At 37.7% G+C, this 25596-nt stretch overlaps 1 protein-coding gene across 2 annotated transcripts; it reads left to right on the top strand.

Moving 5' to 3' along the window:
- Positions 1 to 813: 813 nt before the first annotated feature.
- Positions 814 to 22117, top strand: LOC109426019 (G2/mitotic-specific cyclin-A). Of its 2 annotated transcripts, none has more exons than XM_062856564.1 (5): positions 814 to 1507; positions 1587 to 2209; positions 2401 to 2605; positions 20243 to 20490; positions 20674 to 22117. In XM_062856564.1, the coding sequence occupies exons 1-5, from the start codon at positions 1337 to 1339 to the stop codon at positions 20855 to 20857; spliced, it is 1431 nt and encodes a 476-aa protein (XP_062712548.1). In that variant the 5' UTR covers positions 814 to 1336; the 3' UTR covers positions 20858 to 22117. The 2 variants fall into 2 exon arrangements, with proteins under 2 accessions (XP_062712548.1, XP_019556991.3); XM_019701446.3 differs by having other exon boundaries at positions 816 to 1531.
- Positions 22118 to 25596: the final 3479 nt, after the last annotated feature.

The raw sequence follows: 25596 nt of genomic DNA, 5'->3' as shown, positions 1-25596 counted from the left end.
TAAATAACAAAGAAATAAAATTTGCAGCTAAAGCTACATTGCAACAAAACCTACGTGCGTTGTAATTTGCTAAACGAAATCGAACAGGGGTTCACAATTTCCTAACCACAAATCACAACGGGAACAGTACACTTACAGAAATAAAAACCGCCAACAATTTTCAAATACCTATTTTTCCCTTTCTTTTTGCTTTTTTATTATTATTATTATTTATTTGCTTTTATATTTAACATAACGTACAATGACCACTTACTATCTATTACTGAGATTTGGGTTTACCTGACAACAGTGACATAAACAAAAATTATACATAACGAATTAGGGCCAAACATTGAAAGTTAACGAATAAGGAAAAATGTACAAAAAAACCTTCGAATTTGCTTAACGGAAAGGAGAAATACAGAAAAGCCTAATTCTAAAATATCACAGTTCTTAGATGTTCAGATTTTGCAGTAACGGATTTGCAGAAACGGTGCAGCTAAGGCGAAATTTTGGCATTAACCTTTGGAACCAGTCGTCTATTGGTTCCACCTTGGCTAGGTGGTGCACTTCTTCGGTGGGATGAAACGGGGGCAGGTTAAGCATCATCTTGAGCAGGCGATTTTGCTTCACTTGAATTTTCTTCCGGTGGCTACGGGCGCAATTTAATTTTTGAAAAATCTCGTCGACCAGGAGAATTATTTTCTCCATTATTTTCATTTGGCTTGGAAAGGTGTAGTTGCTGTACGGTATCAATGACCGAATCCCATCAACTTATCCCCACCTCAACTGTACTAAAATGTCAATTTTAGTACACACCGTTGTTTAGCGGCGGCTGCTTTCCAGTGCGCAGCTGGATCCGAAATCCCTCCATTTGAAGTGAAATTTTTACAACGAAAGGAAGCATCATTCATCCCGAGGTGCATATTTTCGGCCGCGCATAAAGTTTGTGTGTTTAGTTTGATTTCCTGTTGAAGCTCGGTGTCCTCCACCTGCCGTCAGCCACCCGGAAGAAGCAAGGATGTGGATTTAAAACGGTTTCACGGCAGAAATCTTCCGCTTCTGCGCTTTGCTTGCTTGAGAAAAAGGATCGTCAGCTGGGAATCGAATCGGTTTGGAGAAGGTGTTGGTTGCATGAGCTAGAGAGAGAGACCGTTTTTTTGGAAGGCCCTCTAAAAAGCAGAGCGAGACGCAAAACGGATAAATAAAAAGTCAACGGAAGAAGGCGCAAATAAAAGTAGGAAAACCTGTGACAGGCGCTGCTGGAATCGTCGAAATCCGAGGAGGCTGTGGAAAACAATAGGCGCTGGGGCAACAATCAAAACCTGTGTGCAGTGGCAGAAGATTCGGCTGAAGAATGGCGACTTTTCGGATTCACGAGGATTTAGAGAAGGAGAATCGCATCCTAACGACAAAGAGTGCGGTTGGGGCGGCGGCTGCAGTGGGGAGCAAACAGCAAGCGCAGCAGTTTCAGCAACGGTCGACTTTTGGCGTTTTGAACAATTTGACCAGCAATGGACGAACGGAGGTACCCGTGGCTGGCGAAAAGGCGGTAAGAAATTGTTTTATTGTTTGAATTTCTTCATATTAATTAATGTGTTTCACAGGTCCTGAAAGATCCTAAGTTGAAAATTAAACCAACGGTAATCGTCAAAACCAAACAGGATGAAAATTGCACCGCGAATGTCGTGCAGCAAGCAAAGGCAGTGTCAAAGCCGACCAGCACCAATTTCCAAGTGTATGATGACTCGAAGGAGAACGAAGCTACCGCCGCGAAGAAGGATGATTCCGTTCACGAGGCCAAAAGAGCACCCCTGCAGGAGCTTAAGAATGCAGAACTGCTGGAAACACCCATGTCGGTGGGTGACAGCTTTTCGCCCATGTCAGTGGACAAATCGGTCGTCCAGGTGGAGGACACCTCCCTCGTGCCCCGGAATGATCGTGAGCGCTTCTTCGAGGTGGAAGAATACCAGGTCGATATCCTGGCTTACCTAAAGGAGGCAGAAAAGCGCCACCGTCCAAAGCCGGCCTACATGAAGAAGCAGCCGGACATTAATCATTCAATGCGTACCATCCTGGTCGATTGGCTTGTGGAAGTTTGCGAAGAGTATCGCCTGCAGAGTGAAACTCTGTGTCTGGCCATTTCCTACATCGACCGATTCCTTAGTTTCATGTCGGTGGTCCGCGCCAAGCTGCAACTGGTTGGAACGGCTGCCATGTTCATTGCCGCGTAAGATGTCCGATTAACTAACTTTTAAACCCGTTAAACCCATCAGATCATGATAGTAATCTCCTATTTAAATTCCATAAGGGATACCCATTTAGTCCCACGTTTCTCTTATCTTTTCCCTACCTGATGCATCCTTGCATGTAGTTTTGTTTTGCTCTTTCAATTCCTTTTTTTCCTCACCTTACCCGCAGAAAATACGAGGAAATCTACCCGCCGGACGTCGGTGAGTTTGTGTACATCACCGACGATACCTACACCAAGACGCAGGTGCTACGCATGGAGCAACTGATTCTGAAAGTGCTCGGATTCGATCTGTCCGTACCAACCACGTTGGTATTCACCACCGTATATTGCGTAATGAACGACGTGCCGGATAAGGTGAAACATATGTGCATGGTGAGTAGTTTTGTAATACCTGGTACATAGAGTCGAATTGACTGACGTTATGCAAAAGAATGAACAAAACCGTAGCGTGAGCCATCTAGTCAGTTTGAAATTGAAGAAAAGTACATAGACTCGGTTTGTATGACAATTATTGTTACCTACATTTCTCCGAATGCGTTCCCCGAATGCTCGGTTTCTGCAGAAAACGTGTACATTACATTCTTGTTCGAACGTATCACTTACCCCAAAATGTTCGTGGTAAGAATTGATTGGGTTTTCCAAAGAATTGCTTGACCATAAGCTTAAAAGCTGTTCAGAATAATATGGCAAGAAATTAACCCTCGAACGATCGCGCTGTTGTATTTTGTACAACACGTTGAAAAAATCTCGCTTTTTGTACTCAGCATTAGCGTGGTGCTGACGCAGCTAGTCAACCGCGCGAGTTACGGAAGGTTAAAAAATGGAATATTATTGTCATTCTTTATTCAGCAGTAGGTATTTGCTAAAGATCTGAACAGTATGACGAACAATATTACATAAAAGAACCGCCTATAAAGTATTGCCAGGGTGGCCACTCAACCGGGAATTCCGGGAAAACCGGGATTTACCCGGGAATCGCAAACAACCGGGAAAAACCGGGAAAAAACCGGGAATTTGCTTAGAACATAAACCACCCTTAAAATTGAAGGTCCAGGATAATAATTTCTATTGCTACATGAGAATCATAATTAAGAGATTTAACAAGATATTTTCCCAGGGATTTCTTGAAACGTCTTACAAGTAACTTTTCCAAAACAATTCAACCATATCAAGCAGTTTTACCAATAATTTCCCTGTTTCCAAGAAAATTATTGATAAAATTATAAATAATTTCTAAAGACGTTCTAAAAGATTTTACATGCTTTTTGTCAAACACTTTTGGAGTAATTTATTTGGAAATTTCAACTATATTTTACCTATTTGAATCCTCCCATGGATTTCTTCAGGAGTCCCTCTTTCATTAGTATACTGTCAAGCATCTCAACAGTGAACATTATCAAGGAATCCTTTTATTCCAGAGATTCCACAAACAGTTTTTACATTCCAGATACCTTTACAAGTTTCTTCAAGAGATTTTTTGAATACTCTCCCAGGGATTGCTCTAGTAGATTCTCAAGAAATTGATTTCAGTTTTGTTTTTGCTTAAATTTAATTTGGCATTTCTATTAGAAATTTCTACCCTAACTTTGAATAGAGCATATCTAATATGTATAAAATTCCGAAAATACTTTCTTGAGAAATATTTTAAGTTTTTAAGACTAGAGAAAATATGGGCTTCTTACTAAATGTGGCCTATATTGGATTTTGTTTTCCACCAGAGATGCTCTAATAAGCAGGGCTCATTCGCTTCTAATTGTTAGGCATGATTTAGTTTTCGCTTTGTTCGAGATTTTACTAACGTTTTCTGAATTTTGAATGTTGATAACTTGCACATAACAAAAGAACTTCTGGTACAAAAAATCGCATTCAAGTATTTTTATGTCATTTTAAGCGTTAAACAGTTCAAGCTTAAAGCATAAAATTAATCAGTTATGGTGCTATGTTGTTGGGGAATTCAAAAAATATATAAATGTAAAATTTATTAAAGCCGCCATAAATTGTCAACCTCCTAGAACGCGATCAATTGAGCCAGAAGTCTACTTCACTTGGGCTGTTTATGATGAATGATATTTTTTGACATTGTTAGACCTTTGACAATGGTGCGCTTCCAGTAAGGTTAACTGATAACAAAATCAGAAAAGTGAGAAAATAGAAAATAGCAATATCAGTGTTCCAATTTAACCATATAAATCAATTTCTAGAAAACCGGGAAAAAAATTTTAGGTACCGGGAAATAACCGGGAATTTATTTTACCGAGTTGAGTGGCCACCCTGTATTGCAGGGCGCATTCGGGAAACTGGGTCATTCGGGGAAAAGTAGTGCGATCAAATTCTTAAGTTAACATAAAAGAGAGCGTTGAGGAGCGAAGGTTAACCCGCTCGCGAGAGATGGTCTGCAGAGACCGTCTCCACGAGCGGTGAGGACGGAAGCTGAAGTAACCTTCAGAGAGCAGTCAGATGATGCACGTGGAGGAACAGCACCAAAAGAGGAAACGCAGATGAGTGGCGCAGACTTTACGCGGACGCTGAACCGCTACAGGTGTAGGCTATCAAAGATGTTGGTAATCGCCGAGTAGCTCGGTAAGCCTATCGGGAACATCAGCGGGCGGAATAACATCAGCAAGGACCTGAAACAGTCCCTGCAGAAACTCTGCAAATCGGTGGCCCTGGCCAAGAAGGAGTACGATCTTCTGGTCGGGTAACGAAGCGTGGTCGATACGCGCAAAGAGGAGAGGTCCACTCAAAAGGATTTTTTGTTTACCAGAAGATTGGCTATGATGCACGAGACCATGCAACTCGCTGGAGCCATACGTGAGAGGGCAAACCGACCTGCTTGGTCGAAACCTGCCGGAGATTAGCCAGCTAAGGGCAAGAAGCGCCCGGCAGAGGATGGTAGACCGTCTCAGGGTCGTGCAATTTCGAAAGGAAAACATGACGTACGACGACTGTAGCAAATCGTTTCCCATGCGAACGGACTGCTGTGATGCTTCATCTCTCACCCAGCAACACACTCGTTCGTTGCTGCTACAGAAACAAGTGTGTATGAAACATGGGATGATACACTTGGATTTTCGTTTCATTTATGAGTCATGGAAATACTTTAACATGCTAAAAACACTATTTAAACCACATTTTTAAATAGTGGTGCACGCCAATAGAATGATAATTATGTTTTATGAAAGAGGATAACAAATTCGACCACTTAAATCCAATTAACCGGCGCCCGTAACCATTGAGAGACTAGCGCGCACCAGTGAGACACTAATGCTCTGACGGGTGAAGCACAAGCAATGCGACCGGGTGGGAGACTACCGAGTGCTACGATGAGTGGAAAAGTTTTTTTTAACGACCGAGTCATTAGAAAAATGTATGAAACACTTGAAGTGACTCATTCAAATGTTGCATGAAAGTGTATCATTGAAACGAAATTGTACGCCCCTGCGTCTAAGACGAAGATGATGGTCAGCGCTAGTAATCAAGCGTTTATAAGCCAGGGACTTAGATCGCTGCGGTGAAGTTTCCAGTAGGATGTTAACAAGGCGGCTGTAGTCGCGAAGATCAGACTTCACTGGCCAGTGGGGCCGCTCAGCATCTATGAGCCACCAGAGGCGAGCTTGTGCTTTGAGCAAAGAATAGGGTAAGAAATCAAACTTTGAACTAGTAATCTTAATTTGAACCATTTCGAAATTCATTGATACGACGTACTTTTTAGGCAAATATTGTTCCGAAAAAGATTTTAAACAGCTTTTCGTAATATAACTTAATAACATGGACTTTAAAAGCATTGAAAAAGGCATTTTTGTCATGGAAAACAGGCAATTTAAAAATCACTGAGATTCCACCCATTTCCCCCCAGAGAAAGCACATTTTCGGTGCACTCGTACAGCTCATGCATTGTATCACACGCAATATGTGAACACGTCAAATGAAAGCTTATTTATCGTAGATTCGACCAACCGAATAATATTCCGCATTATTTGTCATAAAATGGTCAAATTTAAGTAATTCTTACTTGGAGAATGTTATCTTAAGTTGAACCATTTGTAATCTAAATTTGAACTAGTAAACGGGGGCGAGCTTCCAGTGTTGGCCTGCAGACTGCGCTAGTGGTTGTTTTGTTTACTCTTGAGGGATGAAAAATTCCAAATTTAGTTTCCAAGTTCCTGAAGAGTTTAGAACATTCTTAGTTGAAATTCCACGGCCTAATGAAAAGTAGTTATGGGAATTAGCAGATCCATGTGTTTTCCTATTGTTCAGCACGAAATTGGCTGTTGTGGGAGATGCTCGAGCTGCTGCCGCCAGTAGTTCAAATTAAGATTAAAATTGGTTCAAATTATAATTACGATGGTTCAAATTAAGATTAAAATCATTCACTGAAAAAATAAATCACATATCACATGGAAAATTTCCATTAGTTTGGCTATATAACTGTTATTGGATTTACCGATGAAAATTTCTTAAGAAATTTCACATGAAATCAATACGGTATATGGAAAACATTAGGAAATCACATAACTTCTATTGGAAAATCACATAACTTCGCAAAATCTATGTGATATTCCCATATAATTCAATGGATACGCGTATGGAAACAGTCCATGTGAAAATCAGATGAAAACAATGTGAAAACTTTTTTCAGTGTTGTTGACGAATAATCGAATTTTTCAATGAAATTCGGTGCAAATACAAACTTTTTACCATTTAACAGAAAGCTTATACCCGTGGCTTTCATGTACACTCCCGTTCAAAAGTTTGGGGTCACCCCCTCAAAAACATGTTATTTTTTTAGGCCCATATCTCCGCCAATTTGCGTCCGATTTCAAAACCCTAGGTTTCATTCAAAAGATCATAAGTGAAAGAAACTTTGAACATGATTTTAAAGAAACTTTTTCAAAAAATTTTGTATGTAAACTTAACCCAAAGTTGCCAAATTTTCTAAAAAATGAATATAAACTTACGGCAGTGTCGCTGGAAGTTGGGTCGACCAAATTTTAAGATGAGAGCGGTAATATGACCCATTTTCTATTAGCTTTCAACTGCTTTTTACAGAACTCAGCTAAAAAATCTAGAAAAAAAGTTATTAAGTAAATAAATCCTTGATGTCATCGACCAAAAGTTTGGGGTCACCCCTCAATATGATTTATCGGCCAAAAGTTTGGGGTCACTTTCGTGAAACATGGAAAAGTGATTTGGTGATATTTTCGTCAACTATAGTTCAATTTTAATTATTTTTGGCTCATTTCAAAGATAATTAACTAAATTTACGTTTGATGTCTTCAACTTAACGTATTTCACGATTTTTGTATATAAAAATGTTATGTAAAGTTAGCACATTTTACCACGCTTCAAAAAATGAGGCAACTTTACGTTAAGTTTTAGTATGTAAATTTCAACAAATATGTGTGGTTCAATGCCTATGCCGTAAGTATCATTCATTTTGTTTCAAATAAGCCAAGAAGAATTAAAATTGAATGAAAGATGACAAAGATATCAACAAATCACTTTTCCATGTTTTACGATAGTGACCCCAAACTTTTGGCCGATACAGCATTTTGAGGGGTGACCCCAAACTTTTGGTCGATGACATCAAGGATTAATTTACTTAATAACTTTTTTTCTAGATTTTTTAGCTAAGTTCTGTAAAAAGCAGTTGAAAGCTAATAGAAAATGGGCCATATTACCGCTCTCATCTTAAAATTTGGTCGACCCAACTTCCAGCGACACTGCCGTAAGTTTATATTCATTTTTTAGAAAATTTGGCAACTTTGGGTTAAGTTTACATACAATTTTTTTTGAAAAAGTTTCTTTAAAATCATGTTCAAAGTTTCTTTCACTTATTATCTTTTGAATGAAACCTAGGGTTTTGAAATCGGACACAAATTGGCGGAGATATGGGCCTAAAAAAATAACATGTTTTTGAGGGGGTGACCCCAAACTTTTGAACGGGAGTGTACATACGATTTTGCCGTAGTAAATTATTTCATGTGGGAGAAAAAATCACTCAAAATTTGCGCTACTTCGGGAAGCCGCAATTTGGTTCAACTTTTGATTACCTACCCTAATCTAAACGCATAGGCACACGTGGATGACAACAACCGACACTAGTGCATGTCACACAGAAGAATCTATACTACTGTGAGGCCGCACAAGTTGTGCGGCACAACAATTGCTGTGGCAGTCAGATTCGGAGTCAAGTGATACTGCCTTACTAGCGGACCAATACGCCAGGCCTGGTAGCGAGTCACTTTTTAGTGATTTGGTCACTTTTTCTTAAGTCGGTCACTAAAAAGTCACTATTAGCATGAAAAAGTCACTATAGTTACTTTTTTCAGTAAATTGATCACTAAAGTCACTATTTTCGTTAATCTGACTACATTGAAAAACATTTATTATCAAAATTAATGGACAAATTTTCCTCAGAAACCTTATCCCTAAAAAAGATTCGGCTGCGCCGCTTATTACACTATTATTGTTCTTGTCTTCATTAACCTTCATGACGTTGGAAGCAGCCTGCTGACGTAGTATACGGTTTGGATCGAAAATTACCTAAAGGACGGGTAATGCGAACTATAGCTACACTTTTCTCGTATTCCGAAGAAGTAAAAATGAATGTGTGGCTATGATCAAAGATGAATTTCTGAAATATTATACTTTTTCAATAATAACATTGCAATATTTTTTAAGTATTTTCATTTAAAATTTAGGTTTTATTATATCATCCTATATCTTCGCATTATTTCAAACTGTTAAGAATTAGATGTTTGGATGGAGTTCAGCGGATCGGAATACGATAACACATACATAGCTTTAGCATCCTATTTAACATCATATGCGATCGTGTATTGAACTATTTATGTTACAAATGCGAGATGAATTTCTGATGAAACTATTGGAGGTAGTAGTAACATCATTTTGTCCCCTTAATGCTAGAACTAGGTAACTGGTTTTGCGAAATCGCGAGCAATTTGTTTACATATGAACGTTCACCACAATAAACAAAAGTTTGTCGATTGAAACTACAAAAACACATAATAATTCTTCTTTTAAGACCAACAAAGTGTTTGTTTTATAGCAGGATAAGTTTTACCAGCCATTTTTACTCGAACTTTCCAAAACGAGTTACCTAGTTCTAGCATTAAGGGGGCGATTTGATCATCATTTTTTTTTACTGAAATCCGGAAAAGTTTATAATGAAGTTTATTTACTTCTGATGAAAATATTCATAATTCTTCAAATATTTTTTTCATGAATCTTTCATTCATCTCTGGAGCTTTTCTTGGAATCTAATTTTATCAAAATGTCAATCAATATGCGATGCGATGGTGAGATTCAACAATAAATCTGCCAAATTTTTTTTCGCAAAATTTGTTGAACTTCTGTAATTATTTTCATAAAATATAGATCAGTTTTTCAACTGCGTCTTCGAGAAATCGATTAACTTATAAGGCCGAGAAAACAAGAAGAGTAGTTAACGCATGGAACTATATAGTCAACTATTATGGAAATGATTATATACAATATACATGATAACATGTACAAAACAATTTTTGTTTGAAAGGACCTCTCAAAAATCTAGGTGGCAATATAGTTGCCACTGCCCGTTTACCCCAAAAACGAGCTTTTGAGGTGGCAATATATTTGCCACTGCCCGTTTAGGCCACCAGCGCTGGTGGCAATATTCTTGCCACTGCTCGTTTAGAGTACTTTTCTTCTTTTGACTTCGACGAAAAGCCAGAAAATAGATTTTAGAGTGGATTAGGGCTTAACCCATAATATAATAAACTGTGTAGTTCAGCTCATGTCAACCAATAATTTGATTATTTCTTAAAATATTTACCAAATCTTTAATTGTATATGTAAGATTCTATAACATTCCCCAGAAAACCATTCCCCAGAATACCAATCCCCAGAATTCCATTCCCCAGAAAACCATTTCCCAGAATGTACCATTCCCCAGAATGTACCATTTCCCAGAAATCCATTCCCCAGAAATCCATTCCCCAGAATGCACCATTCCCCAGAAATCCATTCCCCAGAATGTACCATTCCCCAGAAAAGCTTAATATACTCTGCTAAAAAGTTTAATTCGATACACAAACAGTAAAATGTTGATCATAATGATATGTTATACCCCGGACAGACATGTGATACGAGTATGATTCCTGTACAACGGTACGCAGTGTCAAGAAAATTCTAACAAGACTGACTTGAACTGAGAGAATTTTCAGTATGGCACTCATTTCAAGCGCAATTGTACAGTGATTCTTGTATCACATGTGTGTCATAAGTATTATAGGCAAGGATTTTAACATTATAGTGTTATTACGAGCAAATATCTATTTCTTATACGGTATATGTAACAAATTAAGGTAAAAATGTATACATACATACATATTCATAAAAATATTCTAAAATGGTTCAAACGTTTAATTACCATTGTACACAGTTGCATGTTGATTTTTAAACCTATCTTGAAAGTTCACAAACTGTTATCATTCCAGTTGCGTTGCTATAAAATGTTTTGTTTTTGACAGATTTGTGAAAATTGTGCAGCACTTGTTTTACGATGAATAACGTTTTAAAAGTGATGTGCAAAATTTACAGAGAAAACGCATATTCTTCTGATGTGGTTCAGTGTACAAGATACTAAATACTCAACTGACCACGCTTTTCTTTGCAAACGGTTGGAGGGATCCATCCCAATGGCTGTTCCTATGATCCTAAATATTCGCTTCAAAGGCTCTTCATTCATGCGGTATGAGAAGGGCTTTCATCATTATTCCAATACTATGGAATGGAATAGAAAAAGTGAACATATAAGCAGTTTTAATGCCAACAATTCTAAATATTTTTAATGAAGAAGGGAAAAAGTATCATTGTTTTCCTTTTGGCATTCAAAAACCCAACACTGTTCCTTTTTTTAAACAAGCTTTTTTTTAGAATTTAGGCAATTGGTACAATTATTGGAATTCTTTGCTGCATAGGCTGTTCTTTCGAATTGCACTTTTCAGGAAATTATCGGCATCACAACTGCTTACTTTTTCATCATAGATTTTTCCTTCTTTTCTACATAGGCTGTTTTTTTGAGTTACAATGTTTAGGCTAGTTACAATCGGCACCACAAGCACAGGTGTTTAGAAATTTAAAAAAAAATATAATGTCACCACAGACAAACAGACGTAACACTTCGAACATTTTTCGATTTAAATTTTAGTCTCGGAAATAGGTTCGCTTAATTCTAAAAGGACTGAATTTGGCCAATCATCAACTAGGTGGCAGTAGTGAGCAAACGTCAAACTCAAACAAAAACTATGCGAGCGCCACGAATTGGCAGTTGGTCAACTCTCAAATTTTCAAATCAACCGTTAAATCGATGTACGATGGCAATTATCAGAGTGTTACGTTTCCTTCTTCGTTAAAAAAAAATGTTTGAGTCGTTATAAGAATTGTTGGCATTACAACTGCTTATATGTTTATCAAAAATGTTCCCTTCTTTTGCATAGGCTGTTCTTTCCAGTTGCACTTTTCAAGAAATTATCGGCATTGCAACTGCTTACTTTTTTAACATAGATTCTCCCTTCTTTTTTGCATAGGCTGTTCTTTCGAATTGCACTTTTCGGGAAATTATGGGCATTACAGCCTCCACCGGTGTTAAAATTGCTGTTATATTTATTTCATATTTTTTTCGAAATTTCTAAACACCTGTGCTTGTGGTGCCGATAATTACCTGAATAGTGTAACTTGAAAGAATAGCCTATGCAGAAAAGAAGGAAAAAACTATACGTAGAAAATGTAAGAAGTTTTGATGCCGATAATTTACTGAAAAGTACAATTCGAAAGAACAGCCTATGCAGAAAAGAAGGAAAAGTGTATGTTGAAAAAGTAAGCAGTTGCGATGCCAATAATTATACCAATAGCCTAAATTGTAAAGGCAAATCATGCTTATTTCCGAAGTTTTTCTTGTCAAATAAGAATTTTTGGCAGGATGTTTCTTCCGGTGATTTTTTACGAATAAATATTTGATTTTTAGCTATTAATATAAACCATTCAGAATTAAAGCAATAGTTTTATTTTTTTCTGGAGAATGGTACATTCTGGGGAATGGAATTCTGGGGAATGATACATTCTGGGGAATGGATTTCTGGGGAATGGCACATTCTGGGGAATGGGTTTCTGGGAAATGGTTTTCTGGGGAATGGTACATTCTGGGGAATGGAATTCTGGGGATTGGTTTTCTGGGGAATGGTTTTCTGGGGAATGTTATAGAATCATATGTAATATGTTTGAGCTAATTTTCCCCGCGTGGTCAAATTTAGCCATTTTTTAGAGTACAAATGGCTCCCAAATTGTTGTTAAAGCTTTGTTTAGTACCAAAAAAATACCAGGCGTTGTTAGTAATCCCAAGTGTTCCATCGGTCACTGTTCATCGACGCGTTGGAGCGCCCCTTGAAGATGCAGCCTATCATAACCATAGCATTAGTTCATTCATTATTCATGATCAGTTTTTCTCGAACCACGAAGGTGTACACAAGTAATAAATAAAAGTTCTGTTTTAGAAGTGTATCTTCGTGTTTGATTCGTGGCATCCACGATTTCTAGGCAAATCTGTCAGCCAAAGTGTGTCCGGCCTAGTTCCCACGGAACCCCAGCGAGTTTACGGTGGACTCAGCTCCGAACCTCCACTGCAAGCCAGCTTAGACCCAAGGAAAATCGAGCAAATTCCTCCGGTCTTCGCCCTCCAAGAAATACCCTATGTTCCCCAGACGGAACACCAAGCTAACGAAAACCAAAAAAAAATTTTGAAATAAATTGTTATAAAATAGAAAAAATACAAACAGTAGGTGGCAATATAGTTGCCACTGCCTTATAAAGGGTTAAACAGTTTTTTTTTCAGAAATCCATTTTCTGGGAAAGTTTTCCAGAAGTGGAAAGTATTAGATTTTGAGAATCTTGCACAAACAAAGAATTATGAAAACATATATTTCTTAGAAACAGAAATACTAAACAGATTGCAATGAAATATTTTTGTAATATTATCTATGTATGTAGGAATATTGTATGATAGTTTCATTTGATTTGGTCAAACCTTCAGAAAGTTGTGGTCGTATATTTGTCTCGGGAATCTATATTTTTTGTATTTGTTCTTCGAAGAAAATGAAATTTTCGTACTGGTAGGCAATGGCACAATATTTATTGTAAGAACGTGTGCGTCAGAATTCGTCCATAGTAAAATAAAATTAACAACTGATTCACCCAGATGTGCGCTTTAAATTGTGCCAATTTCATGATATTTCGATGTAAAATATATTTCCTTGAAAATAACAGGAGTTTCGAAGTTTCGGTCGCTCGGCTAGTATTCATCCAAGGATGTTTTCGATCACCTGGCAATCATTTGACTCATTTATCCATAGCTCAGTTCAGAAACCTAATATTGAAATGAGGTGTTAGGCAAACTTGTAGATAAGTGTTTTTCCTACAATTATCACCAAGGACTAACTCTCATATACACGGCGTGAGAGCGCTAGTAACACCTACTCATACTAACACTTTTACGCCGTAAATATAAGAGTAAAGATATGGCGTCCTCGGTGATAATTGAAGGAAAAACACTTATCTACAAGTTTGCCGAACACTTCATTTCAATATTAGGCTTCTGAACTGAGATATAGACAAATGGGGAGCGGGACATTTGGCATAACGGTCATTTGGCATAATGGACATTTGGCGTAACCGAAATGCACCCTTCTTAATTATGCCAAGTGTCCATTATACCAAATGACCGTTATGCTAAATGACTTTATGCCAAGTGACCTTATGCCAAACGGCCTTATGCCAAATGACTTTATGCCAAATGACACAGACCCCAAAACAAGAAACAGTATTGAACTTAAAGAGTTCCCAATGTCTGCAAACGTGCAAACAAATTAAAACCATATTTTCTTGCGTGATGAAGTACCATCATGGTACCAGATTCCGCTCATCTAAGGCCAGTTTCGCAGAAAAACATCATCTGTTGAATGACTGTTAAGCCAATTTGTAATGTTTTTCCATTTGATGTTAGTTCAATCTAAGTACAATCAGATACAAATCAAGACTTATGTAAAACTTTTCATAAAAGTATGATTTTAATCGTTTTGGTGTGAGACCAAAGTGGTCCTAATTCCGCTCACGAACAAATTTATGCCATCTTTTAAATAGACTTTTGCGGAAAAGTGCATTATTTTTGCAACTCTATGTTTTTACAATTATTTTTTCCTGTTCCGTAGGCGTGTATAATAGGGGTTAAACACACTGTGTACTAAAATCGGCAGATTTTACGATTTTGACTTATTTTTTTGCGTGAGCGGTTATTGGAACACATGAAATTAGCTACAGCTTTTTTGGGCCCAATAGCCGCTCAAAAAACTTCATTGTTTTGTTTTTAAAATTTATGTTATCCGGTAAATATTGGATAAAATGGATTTGCTCTCGTCTAATTTATATTGTCCAAGAATATCAGCACCGAAAAGAGTGTATTTAAGCTTGATTTTTGCAACAGTGAGCGGCTATTGGGTCATGAGCGGCTACTGGTACACTGACGGTACGATAAGTTGATATTTTTATTGTCACCAACAATCAGTTATCAAAACTTTCGAAAATAGCAAAAAAATATAGTTAAGGCTTCCTTAATTGAACACTTTCCAAAACAAAAAAAGATTAAACAATAAAGTATTAATGAGCACAAACTCTGGAAGTTTAAAGTTAGGCATTGATTTTCTTGGGAATTCGTTAATTGATCGAAAGTTCAACATAGAAACTCAATTTTCTATTAATTTTGAGGTCACTATTCAGTCACTTTTTGGCTAATTTTGGTCACTAAAGTCACTATTATTTTGCCACCCGATCGCTAATACCGCATACCCCCGACAACGGGAACTGAGTGGCGGATAAGGCTAAGGCTAGCTGCAATCTACAGAATTGGTCAGTTCCCAGTTCAAGAGATAGTGGAGAAGTGGTTGAGAGGTCGAACGTTCCATCAAACACGATCGACGGGAAGCTCAGCTTTGGTAGCCATGTCGATTATGCCAGCAAGAAAGACTCCATCCACAGCTTCAGCGGCACTGTCCCCTTATCGTGGTAAGCTGGTAAGTACGTACCGGTTGGCGTGTCGCACCAACCTTTTCGCACGGTGGATTTAGTGTCAGACATGATATAGAGTGCTACGAAATGCGCGATTGGAAGGGCATACGTAGGACTGCCAGATTTGCATCAATGACCAAATGACAGCGTGCGTGGAATAGTTCCATAAAAAGTAGGTGAATCCACATGCTATTTCCGAGAGGGGTTGTTGGGCCAACAGGTGCAATGGGGACGTAACATTAAAGGGCGAACACGATGAAATTGCCACACAGAAAATATTGTATAACTTTTGATTGCGTTCGCCAAAATAGCTATTTTTTTTACCATGAATAGTATATTATGTGTAGCTAATACCATAAAATTTTCATTGAAATCGGTTGAGTATTGGCGGAGATATCGTTGAAACAAGGAAATTGCCACTTGAGAATCTTGTGCAAACAAACATTTTGGAAAATATCACTTTTTTGCCGTTTTAACGCTGGCGCCAAAAATACTGAACCGATTTCAATGAAAATTTTCATTTACGTAAAGTATGTATGTAGAAGTAGTTTGTCAAAATTTCATTCAATTTGATCATACCGTTAAAAAGTTATAGCCATATATGTCGCACTATGTCACAATAAGCAGATGTGGTTTTTGGTATAGTGAAATTCAAACTGCTCTTACTTTGAAAGTACTCAACAAAAATGGCTGAAATTTTCACTGTAAACACAACAATTTTACACTGTCAAAGTTTTATAAAAATCGGGACAGTGTTACCAGTTCTACAGCCAAAATAGTGCACGCGGAACTAAAAATGGTCAAAAAGTACCTAAAATTTACCTTGAAGCGATTTGAGCTTTGAATATTTACTAGAAAAAAATACTGAACCGATTTCAATCAAATTTATACCACTTAATTGATACTATGTTAAGAATATCGAGTGAAATTTTCAAACGTTTTGATGAGGTAACAAAAAAGTTATAGCCTAAGTAATTTTTTGAAATGGGTGCACAAATTTTTTAAAATCTCATTTTATGATATTGACAATATATGCGCCAATACTCAACCGATTTTAATGAAAATTTTATGGTATTAGCTACACAAAATATACTATTCATGGTCAAAAAATTAGCTATTTTGACGAACGCAATCAAAAGTTATACAATATTTTCTGTGTGGCAATTTAATCGTGTTTGCCCTTTATACCTGACTCAGGTCCTTCCAGGCAATGGCTGCTTTAACCAGTATATGTACCGTTTCTGTCAACATGATATGTACGCAGGAATTACTGCCAACTACTACCTTCTTCAGAGAAGCTTCAACACACGCACCGTGGCTACAGCATCCAAGATCACTTCGACAAAACAGCCTACGGTAGCAACACGATTCCGAGTGAGGAGAATCGGAAAGGAACATAGTGGTATGGCAGGACAAGGGAAGGTGGGCAGGAAGGCAATACGCGACCACCACGACTGCTTCCTCGGTGAAGTATCCAGCTACGTACGCAATGGCCCTAAAGTAAAAATTCCTGGTCCAAACATAAGCTAGGTGTAAGACCAAGCCCACTCATGGGCTCAATCAAGCGTTTTAACGTTAAGTAGAGCCCCGAACAACGAAGCGAACCGCACCGGTCGCTGCTAAGTAGGGCTCGAAAGCGAAAAGTTTACGTACGGTTCGTAGCAGGGCTTAGAATATAGAGACACGCAAAGTACGGTCTCTATCCGTAGGCTCGTGCGCTCTCTCGCGTTTAGCTCTCTGGGTAGCGTAAAGAGGAGACGAAAGAACATGAGGATGGATTTGTTGCCAGGTATATAGTTTCTAGAGAATGATTTTCTTGTTTTGTATAGGTAGGGATTTATTTTAGTTTGCATCAAATATTTGAAATTTTCAACCAATCAATATCATAGATCGTTACACGAATAACACAACAAATTGTCTGACATAGAATTTTGATAGAGTGACAATACAAACGCAGAAAAATAATAATAGGTTTAAATTGACAAGCTTTGCTTAAGTATGTTATGAATAAAGTTTCCGCTTCTTCGCCAATTTTAGGATCATGCAAATCGAAAATGTATTGATTTTCTCTTAAAAGTAGTTACGATTGCTCATAATCGCACCTTTTGTTTTTGATTCGGCCGATCGTTTCGAAACTAATATTTGAAGAAATGTATAGTGATTCAGTGAGTTTTGCTGTTTTAACACGTACATGTTTGAGCCGAGTTTTCTACGCAGCAAGTAAAGCTTAGTTTAGCACATTTAGCAAAATGTCCAAATAAATAACTCGCGAAGTTCGTTCCGACAAGTTTCAAAATTATCGTCATCCGACGCAGATTCCGGTGAGAAGATGTGCGTATTTTCTAACCCTAAAAGAAACTATTTGACGGTAATAAGTGACCACAAGGTTTTCTTTCTTCACTTTCCGGGCTGAGATCCTCCGCTTTGAAAGAGCTGTGCCTCGCGTTTCGTTTTGTCGTGTATATTTCAAAAAGGCAAAAGAGTTTTGGTTTGATTGCTGTTTTTAAAAATGTGTGGGTGGTTTATTAATTAAATCTATATATATAAAAATGAGTTTGGTGTTTCTTTGAGGCAACAAAATTCACGATTGGATGAACCGATCAGGATGATTTTTGCAAGGTTTGATTCGTATTCATGGTGGCAGTGTTTATAAGTTGAAAAAGTTACGAAAATTATTCAAAAAAGTAGGAAAACTGATAAAATACTGATTTTTCATGAGCTGGGAAGAAAATCAACGCAATCGCAATGAAACCAATCTAGAGTGCGGTGCTGTTATGAGCTCAACAGTTGTCAAACCACCATTGCTTGGCAAGACGAAGTTTGCCGGGACAGCTAGTTAAATGTAAATTTAAAAATATAAATTAAATAAACGAGACATTAGGAAGAAAGTGTGCGAAATGGGTAACTTCACCGTCCACGCATCCTTCCTCCCCTGTAAATTCGAGAAGTACCTCACGCTATGTCCAAAGGGAAGTATTATGAAAATCGAATGTACCTCAAATATTATTCCCTAGGATCATAGGTTTGGACCTCTAGTTTCAGAATCTGTGCGGCTTAAAATATTTCATCTTGGGTTTTTTGATATTTTTGATTTTTTTCCTATTTTCCCATACAAATGTCGAAAAAAGTAATTGTTAGGTCAATTTCATCCCATATAAAAATATATGGAAAAAAACCCCAGATGGATGATTTAAAACCGCACATATTCTGGATCTAGCGGTCCAAAAATGCGGTTCAAGCGAAAAAAATTGAGGTACATTCACTTTTCATAATACTTCCCTTTGGACATAGCGTGTACCTTGCCGAAATAAAATATTCTGTACTCCAGTATTTCGAAGAATCATCTTTGCGCGTCAATACAACGCAGTAGACCAGGCCGCTTTGATGCATGTGTCATATCTCTGATATGCTGCAAGCATCAGTATTGACAAGAAAAGCAACACGATTGCTTTCCAGGGGGGTGATTCCGCGTATGTATGAGATTAGATAAGAGTAGTAACGATTTTTCAAAGATGCATTGACTGTACCTAACTCAACTCAGATATCATAGAAACACTACAGTTATTTCTTTTTGTAAAAACTAAATCATACCGATAAAAATCTTAAAAAAATGTAGTCGAGCTGCCAAGTTTCACCAATTAAAATAGGCGGTGTGCAGGACTGCCATATTGTAGGTTCCTCGTTATAGAAAAAGCAAGGCGTTGGATGTTAAAATACAACCATTGTTGTATGAAGTGCCAAAAAGGAGAGTGGGCTCATTATGTACTTTGACAAATACGCAGTCTACTTCAAGCGCATAGAATCTGCTTCCAACAAAATATTCATATACCAGCATCCAAAAGATCGCAATATATATTAAGATTTGCGAGTGATGCTTTGTAACTAAAAGGTTGTGACTGAGTATATAGAATTAGCTGATGTTAAAATACACGTTAATGAAAAAAGATTGCGCAAACTTATCGCAGACTGTTAGAAGACAGCTTCTGCTATGACCAGGATTCAAGAATCTTGACCTACGCGAAGTTGTAACGGAGACAACTACGCTATAAAGGTGTTGCAAATGCAAGGGATGTAATTATTCAATAAACCTAATTATTAAAAAAGATGCTCATAATCTCAAATTCAGATAAATTTCTTGCAAGAAAGGCAACATGAATATTGAAGAGATGGATATTATTTTAGATAAAAATTCAACCTACAAGTCATACAGTAAGCAACAAACATATAATTTAAAAAAAGATTGCTTGAATTCCGGGATTAAATACAATCATAAATTATTGAGAAAATGATATCTTCAAACGCACCAAAACTGGTACAAATCTCCAAGGGAATTATTTATTTGAATTCAATTTTTACTAACAGTTTTCAGTCTTATCCAAAACCCCATCTTTCATAATATGAGCACAAATTATTATACTGAATAAGATTTGCAATAACCCCATAGAAATACACAAAATATTGCGATGATTTACAGAAGTGCAAAAAACCGATGGTACGGAGAGAATAGAATAGCAAAGGCGATCGATCATTATTTTACTCACATGGAAACGAACGACCGGTGCGAAAATGGGTTGATAACGAAATTAAAAATCGTTAACGACGTGCTGTTGCGTGTGTAGTATTAAGCCCACGGGTGGGCTTGGTCTAAGCAACTAACGCTGCGAACAATACAATTAGCCAGAAAAATACGATCACAGTATTGACTGATGGACCAAGAACAATAATAAAACTTTACCAAAGCCGTTTTCCATACAAACTAGTCATCATTCGATTGCTCAGTTATTTGTCAACCGATTGTTTTCATTTTTCTGTGACGAACTACGGAACATTACAATATTTGAAAACTTATAACAACGTCGTAACATATCAACAACTAATATTCTATTCCAGTACCTCTGTGAGCTCTCTCTACTGGACGCTGATCCATTCCTGACGTACTTGCCGTCGAAAATTTCTGCCGGTGCTCTGGCTCTCTCCCGCTACACGCTCGATCTGCCGATCTGGTCTCGAATGTTGGAAACGAACACGGGCTACCAACTGGAGGACCTCAAGGACATCATTCTGGATCTGAACAAGGTGCACCAGAAAGCGGAATCGCTGGCACAGCAGGCCATCCAGGAAAAGTTCAAGGGAAACAAGTAAGTTTTATTAGAGTACGGGATAATTATGTGTATGTGTGAAAGTGTGTGATTGTGTATGTGATACGCTGATATGTGTTTGAGCATGTGATAATATGTGAAAAGGCAATCTTTGTTTGTGTATTTGAATTAAACCCATATAAGTATTAATTACTAAGATATAACTTTTATGAACTTTCTTAGGTACATGCAAGTGGCCACCATTCCAGCCACCGAGTTGTCCGAGGAAACCTTCGACAAGATGTGCAAATCGTTCGCTGCGATAACGTCCGCTGCCGCCGAAGCGGAACTCAGCACAGCGCCCAACTCCGCTCTGAATCACAACGATTCTATGCGGGAAATGATGTCCTCGTTGCTGTTTGTGTAGAGATGCAACGGATAAGCAAAAAATCCTCCTACCATTTATTGACTAACTCCTTGACCCCTTCCTTTCCATTGGCACCTCCCCAACCCTCCCTTCGTACACGCCCTCAACGTTTTTTTTATTTTTGTGTTTTTGTGTATAGGTTTTACTGTCGGGTTATTTTTTAGACTCTTTTTCCTTAGTTCGCGTAATGCTCATATCATTCTTGTTCGCGCTCTACACAGCCGTAGCAAAAGCAAATAGTTTGACGAAATAATTCCTATATTATAAAAAGAAAAGAAAACACTTGTAGAACAGCACATACAGAAACAGTGTATTGGCCCGAACGACGAATGATGATTGTATTTAACTCTAGCGTGTACACAAGGACGGATATGATTACGTTTATTTTGTAGCTCTTGAAACGTTTACGATACTGTTTAAGATGATAATTCGGCAAATAGGATTACAAAATTGTATGAAAGGAATGCGACTTCTCGAACTACTGGCAATTACACATGGATACATAGAAGGACCTTAACGGATGTACCAGTCAAGAATCTTTATTCCTTAATCTTGTGTAATTTATAAATTAATAAATTAGTCAAAATATAACTATCCAGATAAGTTTTAAACAAATCGTTTACCTTTTATGATAGATAAGGAGGCGCAGTTTTTTATTATGTTACAAACCTACTTAAACATTGCACCAAACAAAACGAACAAAAACTGGATTTGTAACCACAACATGTGCAGTTCCGAAAGATACAGTTTCAGCTTTTATTTTTGGACAGGTTTCGACGGATTTCCGAGTTCAATACCAATTTTCCACCTAAAGTTCCAGGATACACGAAACACAATCGGTGCTGATTGACCGGAATCGCCTGTAATGGCATACAATGGTACGAAATTACTTCTCGATTGGTTTGAACCTCAGCATGGACTGCAAAAAACAGAAACAAACTCTTTCTCGAATATACAGACACGAACACACTTGAGTGTCTCCTTTTCAAATGGTAGGGAACCTTCGTTTCCTTGTTCAAAAAATCAATAATTTCCAACCGAAAGTTCAAATAAAAAGTAAATCTAAACAATACTAACATAAAATTACGCTTAAAGTGGATAGACGTGATTAGAGGTAGTTATACAACGAAAGCAACATAAGGTAAGGCTTTTTGCGAAACTAAATTAATTCAACTTGCTAAGGTATTTTAATTACGAAGAAGTACTTCCTATCAGAATAAAGTAACACAACAATAAACGGCGGTAGCACTTTTTCTATGACATCCCTGGGGTTTTGGTTTTGTTTCCGGAAAGAAAACAATCCTTGAGATAATTTCAATATATAAACCCTATTTTTATTTGTTTAAGTTCAACAGAAATACAGACAGAATCATTCGGCAGAATAGTTAGTTCTATATTTAGATAATTTCTCCTTTTGCTTCACTCTTATTTGCTTGTTGTTTTCTTGTTAGTATAGGTTTTATCATTAGTTAGATTTGAATATCGCTTTTTATGTCTCTTACTCTCTTTTGGTATTAGTTTGTTACTTCATCTCTTTCTTTTGTCCTATCTCTACTAGTGAACAATGCTTGTCTCGCACATAGTTTCCGCTATTTTGATATATTCTATCCTAACCCGCGACAGAGAAGTTTTTCGCTTATTTGCATCTCTGTCGCTCGAGCAGTTCATGCTTTTTGTTTTCAATTTAGTGAGCTTTCCACAATTTTTATTTTTTTCTTTTTTTGCTTACGTTGAACTACGTCCATTTTACTTTTCCTAACCGGCTTTCCACCATCCGCTATGTTACAACCCGGAGGTATCAAACGTTCTTTTAGAAGCTTTCGTCTTTATTGTGCAATGACCTACTTTCAAATTACATCTTTAAATTCAATAGATTTACAATGGTTTGCTCATGAATTTTTCATAAGCCTCTGAAGCTTTGATCACCTGTATATGTCACTAGCTGACGACAAATCAATCAATTCATGCACCACCTGCATGATTGCTTATCGATCTTTTGACGAACTGTTTTAACTGTGGCTTCAGGAAATAAAAGAAACCTGGACGATGATGATGAACCTGGGTGTGTAAGTGTATTACAAGTTATAAGCAGTACTTAACTCAATTTCCATTTTCTTACGAACCTGGACGTCGAATAAGGCAAACTGTGGCTTAAATGAAAAAAGCGTGAATAGTACGGGAACCAACGTATTTTGGACACAGCGTAACGCCAATATACTTTGGACACTTCCATATTATTCCGTAAGTGTCCAAACAATATTGACGTGTCGCTGTGTCCAAAATATGTAAGCGTGGATCCGAACGATATGCGGAGGTTTTGTGTAGCTGTCAATGGTGCGCAGTAAAGAATCAATCAGTGCCCGCCACACTATAATATGATAGAGAATGATACGTCTGTTTGTCTGTGGTTCTACTGCAGTTTCGAGACCTTTCCATGATCAAATGTTACCCGCCAACCGATGCTACTAAAATGCAAAACAAAAAGAACTTTCACAGCCAACTGAATGCGCTTGTTTATAAGATCCCAAAAGGTAACATCGAGATCCTCATGAACGACTTGAACGCGAAGGTTGGTTCCAACAACTCGCACTATGAGCACGCCATTAGACGCTATGGTCTCGGCGAAATGAACAAGAACTGAGAACTGCTTGCGAACTTTAGTGGCAAAAACGATATGGTGATTGGAAGATATGAAGACGAATCCTTCTTGATCTGCGGCGTGAATGTAGCGCTGGCTTTGCGTCCGACCACCATCTCGCAATCAACGCCATCCGTCTTCATCTCCCAATGCCATGAGATGGCGTAGATAGAAGATTGCGTGCCATTAAAATGCCTTTATTACCACTGGCGAAAATAATTTAAATAAGCTGCGCACGCAGGGAAAGCAGTGGAATACAATGTCATATGACACGTGGAGAAAGAGAGAGCTTCAATTCTCCAAATTCTCGATTGATCGAGCGAAAACACAAGGAGCCAAAGCCGTAGCCCGTCAGCTCTATTCAGTTATGAAATGAATGCTACGATGTCCGTAAAAGACACGTCTGGACAGTTTTTAGCTTTGGCAACCTTTTTCAAATGTCAACCACATAACCAACATCTCTAAATGATCCGTCAAGTGTTCGACGCATTACCCGTATCAACACTGATGCTTCATCGTTGCAGGAGATAGAAGCAGCCAGTCGTAGCATGAAATCAAAAAGAACCGCGAGAGTCGATGGCATATTAGTCGAGGTGCTTAAAGCTGATCCCATAGTATGTGCATTGTGCACATCTGCTGCATCAATGAAGAGCTGCGACATTTCTGGCCGACTGGATGAAAGACGTCTTAGTAAAGGTGCCCAGGTGACTTATTTTTTATATAAGCGAGAATATCATTTTCATTTTGGGGTAACTTTGATAGTGACCTGAAAAACAAATCCATTCTTCAAAAATAAGCACAGATTGAAATCTTAGCAGTATGAACATGTTGAGAGAAGCCTTGTGGAGTTTATTAGATTATATTTTCATATAAAAAATGGATTTTTACAAAATTCTACATATAAAAATGAGTTTGTGGAGTACTCATGGAGTGCAAGACACAGTGAGTTTAGCTACCAAAAATCCTTTGAAAAAATATATTTTTAACGGTACATAAACATGCATGATTACATGCTAGGGTAGCGAACAACTTGGGCAGCGGCCGGTATTTTGGGCACTCTTCGCTATAACTCAGTCAATTCCAAAACAATTGACTTGAAATTTTGTGCACGGCTAAATAGATAGTATACGTATCTCATCGCGTTCCAAAAATGTGTCAATTGGTTTAGAATTGGCTGAGTTATAGCAGAAAAGTACCAAAATAGGACCCCTGCCGAGATGGTTCCACTTCCCTATTTATGGTGAGTTCTATTTTTTAATTGTTTTTGAATGTTTTATAAACAAATATCGAATACAACAGACTTAACTATAGAAATTACAAGGGCATTGCATACTTTTAGGCGTTTATCGGTGTATGGAAATTTGGTTCCAGTTCGTAAAAACGCACTTCGTTAAGAGATTTAAGGCCAGATTTTGTCTAAAAAGTTTTATATTTTCTCCGTTGTATTAAAAATACGTTTAAGATGGACTTTCATATGTATAGTTTTGATCTACGTTTACCGTTTCCTGAACTGATTGAAGGAATCATTGTTTAAGATAAACTATATGTAGATGTCTGTCGCACTATCAAAGTCACTCGTATTATCAAAGTTACCCCGTTTTACGGTACAAGAATTTCTGTATTTGATGTTCATCGATGAAATGAAAAAGCTTTCGATCGTTCAATCATGAAAATATATGGGGAATCCTCAGGTGCAAGGGTTTCCTCGAGAAAATCATGGACCTCATTGAAGCACAGTATGAAGCATTTTCAGGTTGAGTTACTGCACAATCGTATTGTTGGGCGCCGTTCATAAACCACGTAGACTTTTTGGGGGTATAGGGAGGGTTCTGGCCAAAGTGAGATCGCAGTAGTTCGTGAGCGCGCGCGGACGTTTTAAAGTTTTGTGCTGACATTTTTTTCGCGTTTGATTGTTTTTTTTTTCGATTTGGTGTTTTTCTGACTTTACCACTCCAGCATGTGTACGGTCGGCTATGCTATGCTATGCTATGCTAGGGAGGGTTCTGGCCAAAGTCTAGCTCCGTACACATTTTAAAATGTTTGTATGAACGAAAGTCTACGAGGGGGGGAGGGAGGTCTGAGATGACCAAATTTTGTTCTA

This window comes from Aedes albopictus, chromosome 3 (assembly GCF_035046485.1).
Source record: "Aedes albopictus strain Foshan chromosome 3, AalbF5, whole genome shotgun sequence".
NCBI lineage: Eukaryota > Metazoa > Arthropoda > Insecta > Diptera > Culicidae > Aedes > Aedes albopictus.
The sequence above is the reverse complement of the archived record's forward strand: the minus strand, read 5'-3'. Positions and strand labels throughout refer to the sequence as shown.